Genomic DNA, 18,203 nt, shown 5'->3' with positions numbered 1-18,203 from the left:
TTTTATGCCAAATGATTTGGTACTTCTTTATGATAGTCAATTTAAAAAAATTTCAAGAAAATTTCAAGTTCGATGGCATGGGCCATATTGAATTATTGATGAATTTCCAAATAGTTCAGTATAATTGAAAGATTTTATGGGTACTAAATTTATGACACTCATCAATGGCAATCGGCTTAAACTTTACTATACATAAACCCAGGACGAATTTTCTGTGACAAAAGAGGGAATCGATCTAATTGATTAGACCATAGTAAGAAGTAGCAAGGGGGGCTCTTAACAAGCATCATGTTTTTTTTTGTGGTTAAGGAGAAGATGGCAAACATGGTGTCTAAGAAAGGAAGGTTAAAGACCGATTGGAAGGAACGGCAAGAACGGCTGCAAGTAGAGGTTGCGATGTTGCAGACTAAACTAGCCGCATTAGCAAAGGAGGCCAATAATTTAGTGCAGACCAATACACCAGTTTTTGCAACAACACCTTTGGAGATACCTTTGAAACCGACAGAAGAATGGCAGAAGTTGTTGGAGGAGCGTGATAACCAAATTGCATGATGTAAGTCTCAGGTACGGGAATTGGGTTTGTTGAATGAAGATCTGATGGCACGTTTGGATGAAGAATCCTCGAACACTAAGGCAGATGACAAAGATGTAAAGAAGAGAAGGTCACCAATTCAAAGGGTGATAAGCCAACGCCATTGATTGAAGAAGCCAATGCTGCTACATCTTTATAAGTTGTGCTAAATAATATTTGTGAGGATGCTACACAATTAAAAGTGGAGCTATGTAGAATAGGTAAATAAATTTTGTGATAAGTTACTGGTTGGTTATTGACAACCTTGAGAATTAGACTTATAGTTAGGCAGTTTAGTTGATAACAGTAAGATATTAGTAGAAAAAATGGTTAAGAATTCATAGGATCATAACCTTTGGAATCCGCTAGTCGACGGATCATCTTTTTGGTAAGATATATAGGTTGACAAAAGAAAAATTGGACCTAGACTATGAAAGTCATAAATCGAGAGCCAAACTGTAAGAGTCGTAAGCTGGGGTAAGCTTAGTGGTACCTCTTAATTTTCTATGCTTTTATTATTTGCTTACAAAGAATTCTGATTGAGAGAAGTATTGTTGAATTGATAGTTGTAGAATAGATTATGTGTTGAATCAAGACAGAAGTAGTAAGCATGGATGTTTTGTAGTTTGATAATTGATTTCAGATAGCCACAGTACAATCAATTGTGATACTAACAGATCCAATTCATATAACCAGTCTTTCCTCGTGTTTGAATCTTCCTCTATTAATTCAATTGCTTTAGTATACTGAAGCTTGAATACAATGAGAACAACAGTCAGTTACAAACGGCAAGCAAATAGATGGCCTAAAAGAAAAAAAATTTGTTCTATGGTTATAAAGAGCATTTCAAACAATCAAATGCCATTGAGTACTATTATACAAACAACAAGCATGCAATGCAAATAGACATCTTGTCAGATAACTTGTATTATTTTATTTGTTAGTATGCTAATTTTGATCATAGTAAACCTTTTGTTTGTCACACTTGTAATGAATGCGATCTTTGTTAAAGCATCATTTACATACAACATAGCCTTGATTGTATCTAAATGCATTAATACTACGTTTCATTTATTCTATAAACTTAAAATATTCTTTTGGTGGTACATACATGTATCTCTTATTTTCTATTATAAAGTACAATGAAATTATAGAATATATACAATTTGCTCTTTTTTATCTATTATATACAATCTAGAAAATAATATATATTGGAATAAAATGAAGAAGTAAATTTAATACATATATAATTATAAGGCAAGTAAGAGAAGAGCAATAAAGAGACACTATTACTAATCTTTGAGAATTGTTAAGAACTATAGAAATTATATGTAGAATGATGATTATGTTTATTTGAATAAAAATTATGGTCTTAATGATGAAGAAGATTTGTACTATCCATGTGCAAATTTGTGATGGTGGATGGATTGCTTTAGTAAATATTTGGATTATTTTATTATTTTTCTATATATATATATATATATATATATATGATAAAGTAACCTCAATTTTTACTAAATCAAACTACATGTTTAAACCATCATTATATCTTTTCAATCCCATCTATATTCTTGGCCATTCCTATGTTTCCAACTATCGCCCCATTTCTAGTCCCTCATCCATGTCCTTAGCAGTGGTTGGGAATGATTGATGGGTTGGATACATGGATGGGGGCTACAAGGATGTAATGATGGTTAAGATATAATGGATTGCTTTAGTAAATATTTGGGTCTCTTTATTATTCTCCCACGTATAAAGACTTAATATTACTCTCCTGATTTAGTTTTGTGTTTACACTTTCAAATGGTAAAGGAAAAAAACCAACTCAAGATAATTTGCTATGAAGATTTATCAATTTACCACTAATTGAACGAAACATACATTGGAAACAACTGAACTTGATATTAATACACATCCCACCCAACTTCCATTTAATCCCAATGAAAGAAAACCAACTATAAATGAGAAAGGGGTAACGAATATAGAAATAAAGTGAAGATGAATATGAGTGTGTGTTGGTGGTCCCAGGGGAACTTAAGGGGGATATCCAAAGGGAACCAAAAAGAGCATTGTTCCCGGATCCTCTTTCAGGACTAAAGGTGGCCACGTAGGACTAAATTATATTTTTAATATAGGGGAGAATAACCTGCTGCATCACCATCCTTCATGAAGCATCTCGAATGTTCTTCATGTCGTCTTCTATTCATATACAACTCCCAAAGCAAGCACAGAACAAAATAACAATGGGACCATTTGATTATTATTAACCCTTGTGAGATTTCATGGATGAATTAATGATCGATGAAAACAAGTATACCAAAGTGATGAAAACCCATGCAAAAGTGATCGCCGCTCCTGTTCACATTGTAACTTTATAACGAAGGATGAAAAATATGAAAATGTAATGAATAAATGAATTAATGGATGAATATGTGGGATACATTAACAGTGACATTTTTCATTCATAAAGGCGCAGCAGATGAAGAACGCTGATGAGATCCGTGAGTACAGTAGTAAGTAACGTTTTTTTTCTTCTAAAAGGACATGTGGAAGAAAGGAAGGGTGTAGAAGGTATATACCGGGGTATTATTCCCCTGAGCGGGGCATTACTTTAATGGGAAGGCGGGGTCGCCACCAACCGGATGGGCGCCTTTTACCCGTGCTCCATGAGAACATGATCACGCCCAATAGTCAAACTCTGCCGCAGCACATCCATTTATGCTCCGCTTGGATGCTGTCTCTGGGTCTTCCCCGGGCCCGCCTCATTCCACCCGTCCCTTTTTCCTTTTCCTTTCACTTTCTTCTCACAAAGAAAATGCAGCTCCATCCTGACTTTAAAGTAATCGAGTCCTTGAAAAAGTTGTTATTTTATTTTATTTTTAGAAGTCGTCACTCTCCGTGTAGTTTGGATGATCGTTTTTCGCAATAGTTCTTCGACGCAGCTCGACTTATGGTTGGAAGAATGATGCTGGAAGATTCCAACCACAACTAACTACCCCGAACGTAAGCGTAGAAAGGACTTCGCGGAAGCATATTACATGGAGGATCGACGACGATGCCGATCACATCGTCACCGAACCTCTTTAACAAACAGATCTACATCACTACTCATGGAGTTGTTTTTTTGTTGTGGAGGTTCATTTCGGGTACATCCTTAGCATATCCTTGCATATTCGTAATTGCAGACACTGGTTTTCCTTTTTATAATTGGTCCCTTTTACGAAGGAAGGCTGGACGGAAGGGAGGAGGGAGAGGAGAAGGAGGAGGAGGTGGGGAGGCGAAGGGTAAATATGAATGAACATTTTGTGGCGCCATGCGTCTTGTCATTTTCCATTGCTAGCTAAAAGAGACTCCGCATTGGTCTATTTTTTTTGTTTATTTATTTATTTTTTATCGAGGCTCGTTGATTTGCAGTTCTTCGCGAACGGTCTCTCTGGTTGTGCGCCGTGGTTGGATTGCTGGATCGTTTCGCAGCGTTGATCTTGAGTCGAAGGTGCTGAAACGGAGCTGCAATTGCTTGCGTTGCGTACCGGCTGGGGATCTCTGTCGCTGTTTGTCTTCATTGAGGGGAGGGGCTTGAAACTGCGTTCAGAGTGAGTGGAGTCAGATTTTTGAGTGAGGAGCGGTGTCTTTGTGACTCGATTTTTAATCACTTTGTGGCCGTTACACGAATAGCGTTGATTGGGAGGAGAGCTGAAATTCGGTTGGATTGCGAAGTGGTTGGGGAAGCGCATCACGAGGGTGATAAATTTGGTAGCCGTTTTGTAGCAATATCCTCAGGAGTCGTGAAGGGGTTGTAGGGTTGTGACGTTGTAGCTTTGGTTAGTGTGGACTAAGGTTACAAGTATGTTGTGGTGATAGAGCAGGTTTGATTGGTAAGGAAGGGTTTGGAGATTGGTTCTGTTGGTAAGGAGGGGAGAGAGATTGAGTGCAATCTGGATTAGTACTGCTCTGCGCTCTTCGTGAACAACAGCCATCCTCGGCTTCTATTGCAACAGATGTTCAAGTATGTTGGGCTCAACAACAAGCTTCGAGTTCAACGGAAGAACGCAGTGTACATTGAGAATGCAAGTGAAATCCCATTCTTAGCATGTGCATTGGAAATTACTAGAGTATTTCGCTAACGCCCTGATTGAATTATCAATCTTCTGTCCGGCTTAGACTCGCGGTCTCTCTCTCGCTCTATCTCCTCTCAGTTATCTCCTCCACAGCGATACTGTGTTGTTTCTGCTAGAAAGTGCGATAAATATCAATCAGTGAAACACGACATCGGGGAAGTACTTTGCGATCACAAATTGAAAGGGCTCCTACCAGTACGATGAAGTTCGGAAAGAGATTACAGAGTCAGATAGAGGAGACTATGCCCGAGTGGAGACCACATTTCATTGCGTACAAGAAGCTCAAGAAAAGCTTGAAAAAACTTCAAGGTTCTACCTGCTTCTCTGAAGCCACTATTGATCAAAGGGGAAACCAGTCCTTGGTAGGCGGTGATAAAAATGCGCCTTCAATCGTTGATGCGGTCGATAAAGAATTGCGCAGAGCAAGTGTAGCTGGTGGTCCTGCTTCAGTCCAAGAATTATTCCTCTACAAACTGCCTGAGGACGACGTTAGGTTTTCTGGAGGTGGTTTGGTGGAGGAGAAAAAATCCTCCGAAGACGCTGTTTCATCGGAATCGGCTGCGTCAAGTGTAGAGCAGGTATCGCAGAATGGTGTTCTTGCAGTTACGGGCGAGGCGGAAACAACCTGCGAGGAAGTACATACCGAAAGGAGATCGAAACGAGCAAAGCTTGATGATGGAGGCTATGTGATGTCTGGTGCAGAATCGGATTTTGTGAGTCTACTCAATAATGAATTGAACAAAATGAACGTCTTTTTCATAGAAAAGGAAGAGGAGTATGTCATTCGACTACAGGTAATGTTTGCCTATTTCACCGATCTGATAATATGCTTCCTGGCGTGTTGCATTAGCTTTGATGTCGTAGTGTGATGTTTGTTCATAAATTTATCACCCGACTTTGCCTGCTACTTTTGCACAATTTTACTCATAGATGCAAATTTGCAATGCGTTTGTTCACTTTGTCTTTGCTAGCCTCACGAATACCTGCTTACACTTTCTACTATATGTGCAGGAAATTAAATACAGAACTGAGAGAATGAAGAAGGAGCAAGCGGGTAATGACAGAAGTGCCAACGAATGCGGTGGAGATGAGGAGCTCCTGAAGATTTTGCGGGATATTGTGACATTCCATGGGGAGATGGTCCTCTTGGAAAACTACAGCTCGCTGAACTACACAGGTCAGAAGACAAGAGATTCGAACGAGTGTATCCTAGCTACCGTAAACGTCAAATCAGAGATTCCTTTGGATAGATGAGGGTGTAGACAAGTGATCTGACGTGTGGTGCAGTTTCCGTATACGTTTCTAATATGTATATTTGCATGAGTATGAAAACTCACTTCATGGAGCTTCCATGTCCTGCAGGACTTGTGAAGATTTTGAAAAAGCACGATAAAGTGACGGGCACTGTTCTCAGATTGCCTTTCATTCAGGGTGTGTTGCTTCAGCCGTTCTTCACGACAGAACTGCTCTCGAAGCTGGTGCGAGAGTGTGAGGACAACTTGCACTCACTTTTCCCAGTTTCGCCATTGGAGTCCGTTTGTCGTCAACTGCAGCAGGACACTTCCGCACAATCCTTTTCTGCAAATATGAATAATGGCCAAGGCCTCCCTTTCACCCCTGGAGAAGCTGAGGAGACGATCTACAGGAGCACAGTGGTGGCATTGAGAACCATGAAAGAGATACGGTTGAGTTCGACACGGAGCATGTTCTCTTTACCCCCCATGAACCGAGTCGACTGCGAAAACATGTTTGGGGTCATGATCGACGAACGAGCGGTCACTCCAGTTGCTGTGGCCCTTTAGAGGACCGGCACACACAGTTAAAAATTCGAGGGTTTCAAGAACTCTCATTCCTAAAGATTTTAGTTCTGACATTTTATGGGATGTGCACATTGAATCTTGTAGCTAGTTTTCCAGGTTGTAAAGGTCTTAAATGTGTTAATATTCTAATATATTTGTCGAATATCACCTCAGTGACAGTGGATTTTATCTTGTTTGATACTAACCCTCCCCACTGGCGAGGACATCATTGCAGAACAAGATTGCGAATATTAGAGTTCTGTGTCCGATTGGTTTGCTTTTTAGATCGGCTACATCTGTGAACCAAGTGATAGTATCAAACTTGAATCTATTCCAACCTTAGGAACTCCAAATTCTTTTGCCCATTGATCCTCCAAATCAATGAGCTTGAATTGTTGGCCTCAGTCAATTACCATCTATACGGCATTTACTAAAATGTAATATTGTGTGACTCATTATGTTCTGTCTTCTTGTTTCAATACGCCAATATAATAAAGGAATGCCGATCCCCGAAAACAACAAGTCTCATTAACCACACAATCTACGACAAGCTTCTGAGTCAATCCTGCTTGCGAGAAAGAAGTACAAGATGAGAAAGGCTTAAGCACACAGCTCGAGGACGCCGGCCGGGATATGATGGATCCCGAGAATCTGATTGCGGCGAAGGCAGTGCTACAGCTGTGGCTGTACCAGTCAATCATCGCGAATGCATTTTCGAGTCGCCGCGGCGAACCGCGACAGTTTACGCTCTAAACCCAATTTTGAACTAGCTGCGAAGAGATCCGAACAGTCGCGACAGAGATCGCCTGGCTTTTAGTAGGATCGTTCGCGTCCTACAGTGCGGCGGCGAAATCAGCTGGCTTTCGACATTTTCCCCGATAACTCCGATCCATTCGTTCGTTTCGACACCCAAATGTTAAATCCCGCCACAGCCATAGTAATGTCGACATTACTGTCGCGGTTGGGCAGAGGGGGCTGCCTAGTGGATTTGCCATTGTTTCCAATTCTATATGGTACTCTTTCAGTACATATTCTGATTCTTTTTTGACTTGCACATGCTACGCAAGTGTGCAGATGAGTCATTCTACTTGTTCCACTCCACTTGTTCTTTTCTTGAGAAAGGAGGGATATTCTATTTCAAAGTCTTACAATAATGCATGTCAATCTTTTTGATTATGTTAGAAGAGTATTTGCATACATAATTAATTCCTACTAAACATTATGTGAACAGTTGACAATTGATGTATATGGTGAATGTTAGTCAACACATAGTTGAATAGCCATTGTAATTGTCATAGGTGTTATAGTATATTAAGCATTATATGTGGCCTAACAAGTTAAATATTCACATGTCAATAGTTGGACTAATTATTAGTGTATTTGGACTAGAAATTCCATGTTGTTAGTCCAAAGACTAATGTTATATAAGAGCTTATGGAAGAAGTTTATTTTAAGTAATTAGTTTTTTTAAATCTCTTATGATTGGACAACGAGGTTATTTGAACTTCATTAAATTTCTATTTTAGGAAGATTTTTTATCATATTTTCTCACATGCTATTAAAACTTAATACTCTTGAATTGTCCTTTTGTAGGTTGAGTATATATGTAAGGTTGTTTTGTGGAATGTGATTTTTTTATCACCTTTGAGGAAGTTTAATTTTTGCGAATTAAATTTCTTTCAATAGTTGTGAAGGAACAACAAAAAAAAGAGAATAAATCACATATTTTTTTAAGAAGAGAAACTCTATGCTTTTGCTCACAAGCGACAACTCATAATTTATTCACAACTACTTGGCAATAATAGCAAGACCTAATAGTAAAGTGGTAAGACTGGAGATACTTTTAGGATGTAGATTAAGACTTTAATTGTCAACCTCTAGGGAATCAAATATGTCTAGGAATTTTGATAAGCTTAGGGATGCTAATAAAGTTTGCAAAGTTAATTTTTTTATTTAAATTGGATATTTTTTTTAATCAAAATTACAATATCTATGTTAGTTTTGTGAGTTTTGACTTGAATTATTTTTGGATGTCTTAATAGTACAATACCATTCACATTCAAATATATATATATATATATATATATATATATTTTACTTTTTAAAATTATTTTAGAATTTTTATAAATATTCAAAAGTACTATTAGAAAGTATTAAGTCTTATCTAAGTTGTGTGAATTCATTTCTATTTGTCTTTTGTTTTTTTCTATTCATCTAATTTTTGTATTTAAAGCATATTTTTTATAAAATGATAATCAAATATTATATTATAAAAAATTTGAATAAAATAATTGGTACTTATAAAAATAAAAAATCCAATTTTTTCTAATTTATAAGAATTAATGGAAGGTTTTTTGTAGAAAGTGAAAAAACTTACTCGATGACATAGAGATTTAGTTGACTTAAAAAAAAAAAATGAAAGGATATAGATCAAAGAGCATTATTTATAATTTTTTTATATCTTACAAGCACAATTTTTTTAACCAAGTTTCATAGATAGATATCTACTATAATTATTACTTAAATAATATGAATAAGTAGAAGTAAGTAAAAATAGATTAATTTCATAATATCTTATAGAAAAGCTTTTTAGAAGCTTTTTAGATGTCACGGACACAAAATACAGACTTGAAATCTAACAAGAAGTTCAAGAAGAAGTGGTAGAACTAGATTAAATAGATGAGTACAAGAACAACACCAGAAAGGTGAGCTAGAACTCCAAAAGATGTGTTGTCGAGACTGAAGAACTCTTCAGCCTCGACTCCTATATATACTACTGGCCTATGGTTCCAAAGAAGCGCATCAAGAAGCTTCCCAAGAACTATGAAGCTTCTCGAGCAACTACCCAAGAGCTAGGAAGCTTCTCAAGTAACTTCCTAGAATCTACTAGAATATTCTAAGAATCTTCTAGAGCCTTCTAAGGGAATCTTTAGGGAATCTTCAAAGAATCTTTAGGGAATCTTTAAAGAATATTCTAAGAGAATATTCAAGGAATCTTCTGGAAGTTTCTAGAGACTTCTTTCTAGAAGGTTCTACAAACTTGTCTCTAGAAAGGTCTAAGGACTATGTCCCTAACATCACCTCCTCCTTTAGCTTCGAGGTTTCCGAGAAGCAATGTTATCGTCAGTCAATACCAATGCAAGAAAATGAAGATCTGTGACATAACCTCTGCTATGAACTCCAATTGTTGTTCACGAGGCAAGTGATTCAATGGTCCTTGAAGCCAATGGTAGTGGCCCACGCCTTCAACTTCTAACCAAGCATGAACCTCCGTGTCTTCATTGTGAAATTGTCCTGCAAACACTCCTTCTGGCTGACCATTGTAGGCAGGCTCGACCTCAAATACAATCACCAGCGATCTGTTGCTCGGAATCCTTCGACGTCGTCGTGGTGCAGGCGGTTCTTCATCTCGCGGTCGTCTTCGTGAGCTAGTTGCTTGAGATGACATGACAAGTGTAGTATCTTGGCTATCCATATTCAAAGGCTAAAATAATAAGAACAAACTTGGGCTACTAACAAAGTTCTACGCTATCTTGGAGAGAATGACTACATCAACTATGGATTTTGGTGGTGCTCTCTCCTCTTTTCTGTTTTCTAGATGAGCAAGCTTCAGTAAGAAGCTATCGTCGAACCGGCTTGGGTTTCTCAGGATATCGTCGATGAAACTCTTGTACCTTTTGTGGTGCATTCGCAAGATTTTCGGCCGGCTCCCATGTTCGTTCATTAATATCGTAACCGCTCCAATGCACAAAGTATTCTAATTTACCCCGTCTTTGCCGTGAATCCAAGACCTTTTCCACCTCGTATTCTTCGTGGTTCTCTATTTCTATGCTAGGTGGTGGACATTGTACTCTTCCAGGAAAAGACGATTCTCGATAAGGCTCCAACAAAGAAACATGAAAGACAGGATGTACCTTCATAGTAGCTGGTAACTCCAGACGATACGCTACAGGATTGATCTGCTTTTGGATAACAAATGGTCCCAATCTCCGATAGTCTAATTTGTCACATGGCCGCTTGGTCTTAATATTTCGTCGAAGCAGCCAAACTTTGTCTCCAATCGTGAATTTAGCTGCCTGATTCCGAAATTTGTCCGCGGACGCCTTGTAAGATTCTTGGGCAGTTTGCAATTGAAGCTTCAATGTAGTTTGAAGCTGCGAAAGCTCCTTCACCAATCCTTCAGCTGCCGGATTGTTAATCGTTGACGAACTCCATAAGTCAAGCTTCGGATGGTATCCATAATTGGAAAAGAATGGCGTTTGTTGAGTTGACGCATGAAGGGTGTTGTTATATGCAAACTCAGCTAGCGGTAGATATGCGACCCAATCATCTTGTTGATAGTTGATGGTGTAACGTAAATATTGCTCTAAAACTTGATTCACCTGTTCTGTTTGGCCGTCCGTTTGAGGATGAAATGCCGAAGAAAGCTTGATATCCACCTTCAATATCTCAAAAAGAGATTTCCAAAACTTTGACACAAACTGGGTTCCTCGATCCGATACGATATCATCTGATAGACCATGATATCAATACACATTATCAAGAAAGAGTCTTGCTGTATCTTCGCTTGACGATGTCTTCTTGCAAGGGACAAAATGTGCCATCTTTGTAAGCCGGTCTACGACAACAAAAATGCTGTCAAATGAATTCGATGGTGGTAGATCCGTAATAAAGTCCATGGAAACCGAAGACCATGGTCGGCACGGAATAGGCAATGGCTGTAGAAGTCCATAAGGCCGATGTCGAGGGTTTTTGGATCTTGAACAAATGTCACAAGATACAACAAAATCTTTCACATCCTTCCACATTTGAGGCCACCAGAAATCGCGGGAAATAAGTTCCAAGGTCTTATTGAATCCAAAATGTCCCGCAGCTGGGAAGTCATGACGAGATTGAAGAACTCGGAGTCGTGCTGGCTCTTTTGGGATATACAACCGCTCTTCGAAATATACTAGATCTCCTTCCATCTTGAATTTATCATCACTAGCATGTTGCTTGATATCAAGGGCTAGAGAATCTTCAATGGTTGCGGCTCGTACCTGGTCGAGGAAGTCAGCATCAATTGGTATAATAGCTGCGTTGAGCCGAAATTTCTCTAGCTTCAACAATGTCGTGCACTGTTGATCAAATGCTGCATCTCCAGCCTTTGGCGCGAGATATGATCTCCTTGATAATGCATCGGACAACCCTTGTTGCTTCCCAGGCCGATAAGTAATAACAAAGTCGAACCTGGATAGCGACATACTCCACCGAGCTTGATGCCGATTCAAAACCCGAGCCGACATAAAATACTCCAAATTCTTGTGATCTGTATATACGGTCACTGGATGTGCAGTTCCTTCGAGAAAGTGGCGCCACTCTTGGAAAGAATCTACTATAGCAAGGAGTTCCTTATCGTGGATCTCATAGTTGATCTCAACAGCAGAGAATTTTCGAGAATAGAACGCAACTGGATGGAGCTTCTCATCTACGCCCATCTATGAAAGTACAGCTCCCAAAGCAAAATCCGAAGCATCTGTCTCCAAATAAAAGGCCTTTATAAAGTCCGGATGTACCAAGATTGGAGCTGTAGTAAATACCATCTTCAAATCTTGAAATGCTTTTTCTGCGATAGGTCCCCATTCGAACTTGTCCTTACACGTTAACCGAGTGAGGGGGGCAGCAACTTGAGAATAATTCTTGATGAAGATCCGATAGTAGTTAGCAAATCCAAGAAAACATTGTACGTCCCTAACCGTCTTCGGAACTTCCCAAGACATGATTGCTTCCACCTTCTTTGGATCCATCTTCAAGCCTTTCGTAGTCGCGATGAATCCCAAAAACTCCATCTCAGTTTGGTGAAATAAGCACTTCTCCAATTTGGCATAGAGTCCTCGCTCCCGTAGTTTTTTGAGTACCAGACGAACGTGCTTCTCATGTTCTTCCTCGTTCTTAGAAAATATCAAAATATCATCTAGATAGATGACAACAAAATCGTCTAGATGCTCTTGAAAGATGTCATTCATCATGTGTTGAAAGACTGCTGGAGCATTAGTAAGACCAAATGGCATGACATTGTATTCAAAATGGCCATACCTTGTTCGAAAAGCTGTCTTCCATTCATCTCCTTCCTTGATTCGCACAAGGTTGTAAGCTCCCCTTAGGTCAATCTTTGTAAAGATCCTTGCACGCCCAAGTTGTTCTAGAAGACCAGAGATCAAAGGCAGTGGGTAGCGATTCTTTTTTGTCACCTTGTTGAGACCTCGATAGTCCACGCACATCCGTAGTGAGCCATCTTTCTTCTTCACAAATAAGATTGGTGCCCCAGCTGGCGACTTCGAATGACGGATGAAGTTCTTGGCTAGATTCTCGTCAATGTACTTCCGCAACTCAGTCAACTCCGTCTGCGACAAATTGTAGATTGGTCCAAAAGGTGGTTGTGCTCCTTCTTACAATTCAATGGCACAATCATAGGGTCGATGCTCTAGCAGCATATCAGCATTCTTCTTTTCAAAGACATCTTTGAATTCTTCATACTGCTTTGGAATAACCAAAGTCGGAGTTGCATCTTCTCGAGTCGGAGTTGCGAAGATGACAAGAGGTGTATTTTGCTTGGCTTCCTTCATGAAAGCCCTTGCACCTATAAACAAGGATTTGTTTCTAGACATTGTCTTGGCAGATTCCACCTTCAAGGAATTTGTTGGAAATGTCACTTTCCGCAACTTCCAATCTATCAATGGATTATATCTATCAAGCCAAGATAGTCCCAAAATGATAGGACATGAAGAGATCTTGATAACATTAAACACAATATTGCTCTCATGGTTTTCAAGACGTACCTTCAATGGTTTAGTTTCATGGATAACATTGCCCGAAGACAATGGTCGTCCATCTATGACTTCTACATGGACAGGCTTAAGTTTCTTTACAAGAGAAATATTGTGAAGCTTGGCAAATTCTTCATCTATAAAGCAAGCGGATGCACTCGAGTCTAATAAAGCATCGACTTATAGTTCTTGAATACTCAGATGTAAAGGTACCATAAAACAATCTGAAGGTTGAGCTGAGAGAAAGGGACCTTGATTAATTTTGGATGTTGAGATGTCCAGCCGCACGGTCCCTATTGTGGCTGGGCGTCCTTGTTTTCCTACATGCTTGTACTCCTGAGTCTTGTTGTTTGAGGCTTCTGTTTCTTCTGACAATCTACAGCTTTATGGCCCGCTTCTCCACAATATAAACACAAGTTTTGTTCAAACCGTCGCTTCCTTTCCTCATCTGTGAGGGGTTTGAAACGTATCGCATCAATTTGCATGGGTTCAGGATCTGTGGAGTGATTCTCTGGACCTTTTGAAAATGTAGCAAATGCTCCATCATTTCTCCAGCCTGATCGTCTTTCTTGTCGTAATTCAAAGAGGCGGTTGTCACAAATAATTGCCTGAGATATAAGTTCTTCTAAAGTATCCGCCTTAGGCATGGTGATCAATAAGTTCTTGACATCATCTCTCAGTCCATATCGAAATTGTGTCATGAACGCCTTATCATTCCAATCAAGATCACATGTAAGCTGTTGAAATTCTGCAGCATAGATTGCAGCAGAACGTGATCCTTGTCGCAGATTTTGTATCTTTCTTTCAGCCACTCTTTCTCGATCGCTATCTCCAAACGCAGCAGTAAGTCTCTCTATGAAAGCCTCTAGGTCGTACAATATTAGAGAATCCTTCTCCAATAGTGGAGCAAACCAAGAGCAAGCATTTCCTGATAGAAGAGTACCTATGAAAGTAACCTGGGTAAATCCATTCGGATAACAAGAAGGGTATAGGCGTAGGTAAAGCCGTACTTGTTGTACAAAACCTCGAAAGTTGGCTCTTGTTCCGTCAAACTTGTCTGACATACTCGCTTTTGGTTCTTTCGTACTAATCCTTGAAGTATCTATAGGGGTCGTATGTGACACATGTCTTGCTTCTCTCAGTCGAATAATCTCTTGTTATAGGCTATGAATTTCGCGTCTAGCTTCTTCGGTCACTAGATCAATTTGAGGTTCTTTACTTGGATTGCGAAGAAATGCAATCTCCTTTCATACACTATTCATAAGAGTTTAAAGATCTGCAAGAGTTGCCACTCTATTGTCTACTTGTGGAGATGCACTGTCTATGACCTGGTCTACTTCCATATTTAGAGAATAGATGGATTAAAATTTTGAGAGAAGAAGAAATTGCTAAGTCTCTTGGAGAAAATTGTAGCACTACCTGTCACTAAAACCTACTCGGAGAAGAGAAAAGAAAAAAAAACACTAAACGATTTCAGTTTTAGAGGAGGGTAATCCGCAACCTCTAAAAATGCCTCAATGCTTTCAAGAAGAGGGGTAATCCGCACTCTATCAAAAAGGCAAAGCTCTGAAATCGATGATAAGAGTCTTTTTTACTAGCTATGCTAAACAAAAAGAAGGAATTAATATTAGTCCAAGAGAGGGTAATCCGCAACCCTTAGAACGCTCAAGTATCTCTAAGGAAAGGGGTAGTCCACTCTCTGCCTCAAAGAACTAAGCTCTGATATTGTGATTGAGAAAATATCAGTTTAGAGGAAGGTAATCCGCAACCCCTAAAGCGCTAGAATACCTTCAAGAAGAGGGGTAATCCGCTCTCAAACAAGAAGGATTCAGCTCTGATATTAAGATAAAGGTAGTCTTGACAAACTGTCATGGACACAAAATACAGACTTGAAATCTAACAAGAAGTTCAAGAAGAAGTGGCAGAACTAGATTAAACAGATGAGTACAAGAACAACACCAGAAAGGTGAGCTAGAACTCCAAGAGATGTGTTGTCGAGACTGAAGAACTCTTCAGCCTCGACTCCTATATATACTATTGGCCTATGGTTCTAAGGAAGCACATCAAGAAGCTTCTCAAGAACTATGAAGCTTCTCGAGCAACTACCCAAGAGCTAGGAAGCTTCTCAAGTAACTTCCTAGAATCTACTAGAATATTCTAAGAATCTTCTAGAGCCTTCTAAGGGAATCTTTAGGGAATCTTCAAAGAATCTATAGGGAATCTTTGAAGAATATTCTAAGAGAATATTCAAGGAATCTTCTGGAAGTTTCTAGAGACTTCTTTCTAGAAGGTTCTAGAAACTTGTCTCTAGAAAGGTCTAAGGACTATGTCCCTAACATTAGATGCTGTTTTGACTTTACATGTATTCGTAATTGATTGATAAGTTAGAAACTTGATCAACAAGCTAACTACGTGTCACATGTCTTAGTAACTTGTAAAACAAGATAATTATGTGCTATCCATATAGAAAACTTGCCTTGCAAGTTCAATTAAGTGTCATGCAAAGTCAACACGTTTTTGGAGGTTCTATAGAATGTCGATACATAGATCTTAGATAGATAGTATATACAGAGGTCTTCTTTACTTTTATCAATTCCTTTCTTTCTTCTAGTCTAGTTTTAAGAATCACTAGTTTCCTTGTCTTTTAGCAATAGCCATCCCAATTTTTTTTTAATATACATACTTCTCTATTTTTATTTTGTCATATTTCTTTGAGAAAGTCTCACTTGTTTCTTTTCTTTCATTAAGTTCTTGTCTTTGGTAGATTGATAAGAGTATACTTATAATATCAAAGTTTTATCTTTTTTTGATTAAGAGTGGATTATTCATTTTACTTGATAAGACTTAAGCATATTAAGAGTTGAGAATTATCCTCTTTCAAATTGATATTGTCTCTAATAAATTATTTTTATTTTTAAGTTTTTTCTTCTATTTATTCTAAGTAATATTAGATATCTTCTTTTCTTTAAGTATTATCATAGCAAAGCTTCTTCAAAATGAAGAGTGCAATGGCACAAATACTAGAGCAATTGAGGGAGTTAATACTTGCAATGTATTAAATCGATTTACTGCTACAAGGAGTAATAAGAATAATAGAGAGCAAAGATATAGAGATGGTTGGAGCTGCTTTAATATTTGCACCAAATCATATTCCTTCTCCAATCGTCAAACATCCTTCTCATGTTAGAGGATCAAGGGTTGCACTACTTGAGAAGTTAAATGGCACAATTTCTAAGTTTTAAAGATTTATCAATCAAACATAACTTATGATTGAACTTCAACCCCAAAGCTATCCAACTCCAAGTTCACAAGTTAAATTCATTGGAATGTTGTCATGTTGTAACACAACTATATGGTGAAAGATAATAATATGGATCTTATTATAGAAGAGCCGAGTTAAAAGATAAAGTAGAAAAATATGGATAAATGATAGGTAGGTAGTAAAACTTTTAGTAGTAATGTTGCTCTTTTAAAAAAATAGCTTCTACTTACTTTGTAGGGCCAAAATAAAGAAAAATAAGGTAGATTGGAAAAATAAATAATATAGACATCTTTAGGAAGAAGTTAAGAGTAAATTTTAGCAAATATTACTAAGGAAAACTAGATATTGATACCTAGAGAGGGCCAATTATGAACCTAGGTTGAAAACAGACCCTGATGCACAAAATCAAGTTCTGATGATGATTTGGGGGTTTTTTTACAGATTGGAGAGTGGTATTGAATAACAAACTAGATAAGGTTTCTATAAGCATTATTTTTGTGTGATTTGGATTTGCAATGACTTTATAAGAGCTTTACAAAGTCAAGTTTGTTTTCAGATGGCTTGGATTTTGTGAAATAAAATAGGGTTGATATTTTGGATAATTTCAAGAGTTTTATAACAGATCTATAAGTAGAATTTTGTAAATTAATGGATATAGTTGTGCTTAATATTTATTATAAATTTTGGCTCGATCTATTGGTTGAATTGAAGATTATTGAGGTTTAAGTGGGTCAAGGTCTCACAAAGTAGAATTTTAGTTCTAGTAAAGATTTTAAGATTCTTTGCAATCCAATTGTTGGATTGGAGTGAAATTTATAAGTGAGGATAGTAGACTTATTTTTCTATATATATATATATATATATATATATATATAGAATTTTGAGATCAATTGAATGGTAAAAAAGAGAGATATTGGCTTCGAGAGATTAGCATTAAGGTTAGAGAAGGAGGCCTACCAATACTTAAGTATGTTTTTGAAGTTATCGTCTATTTGATAATTTTGATTAGTTTAAAATTTTTTGTGCTTATTTTCAATTTAATTATTAAGAAGTGTGCTAATTTTGAGTTAGGACAACAATTTATTTATTAGTTATTGAGGTTTAAATCTATTATAGGAATTATTAGGATTTGATTAGGATTTGATTTAGGATTAAGGTTTGATTTAAGATTTAGGATTTGGTTAGGGTTTGATGAGGATTTGGTTTAGAATTTAGGATTTGGTTAGGATTTAATTTAAGGTTTATAATTTGGTTTAGGATTTATGATTTGGTTAGGATTTGATTAGGATTTGGTTTAGGATTTAGGATTTGGTTAGGATTTAATTTAAGGTTTATAATTTGATTTAGGATTTGGTTAGGATTTGGTTTAAGATTTAGGATTTGTTTAGAGTTTGATTTAGAATTAAGATTTAGTTAGGAGTTGATTTAGAGTTTAGAGTTTGATTAGGATTTGATTTAGGGTTTAAGATTTTATTTGGGTTTATTAATGATTTAAGATTTAGTTAGTTTTTGGCCTAAAGTTTGAATGAAGTCCATTAGGATTTTAACTAGGATTAAATTAAGATTGAATTGAGATGTATTTGAGATATATTTGTGATCATTCTAATATTTCTTTAAGATTTCTTATTATTTCTTTGTAATTCTTTT

At 37.6% G+C, this 18,203-nt stretch overlaps 1 protein-coding gene across 2 annotated transcripts; it reads left to right on the top strand.

The window, feature by feature from the left end:
• The first annotated feature begins 3,518 nt into the window (after window positions 1-3,518).
• Window positions 3,519-6,661, top strand: LOC112285399 (SPX domain-containing protein 1). 2 transcript variants are annotated; one of them, XM_090252371.1, is made up of 4 exons: window positions 3,519-3,717; window positions 3,986-5,483; window positions 5,701-5,866; window positions 6,052-6,661. In XM_090252371.1, exons 2-4 carry the CDS (start codon window positions 4,890-4,892, stop codon window positions 6,489-6,491), a joined length of 1,200 nt encoding a protein of 399 aa, XP_090108497.1. In that variant the 5' UTR covers window positions 3,519-3,717; window positions 3,986-4,889; the 3' UTR covers window positions 6,492-6,661. The 2 variants fall into 2 exon arrangements, with proteins under 2 accessions (XP_090108497.1, XP_024381959.1); XM_024526191.3 differs by having other exon boundaries at window positions 3,519-5,483.
• Window positions 6,662-18,203: the final 11,542 nt, after the last annotated feature.

This window comes from Physcomitrium patens, chromosome 8, assembly GCF_059467195.1.
Source record: "Physcomitrium patens ecotype Gransden chromosome 8, ASM5946719v1, whole genome shotgun sequence".
In the NCBI taxonomy this organism is placed as follows: domain Eukaryota; kingdom Viridiplantae; phylum Streptophyta; class Bryopsida; order Funariales; family Funariaceae; genus Physcomitrium; species Physcomitrium patens.
The sequence above is the reverse complement of the archived record's forward strand: the minus strand, read 5'-3'. Positions and strand labels throughout refer to the sequence as shown.

Bases quoted from the DNA above. Each gene is read 5' to 3' on its own strand.
- LOC112285399 (XM_090252371.1), top strand. From the start codon at position 4,890: ATGAAGTTCGGAAAGAGATTACAGAGTCAGATAGAGGAGACTATGCCC. The intron at 5,484-5,700 runs GTAATGTTTGCC...CTATATGTGCAG, and splicing joins AGTATGTCATTCGACTACAG to GAAATTAAATACAGAACTGA. The intron at 5,867-6,051 runs GTCAGAAGACAA...CATGTCCTGCAG, and splicing joins CAGCTCGCTGAACTACACAG to GACTTGTGAAGATTTTGAAA.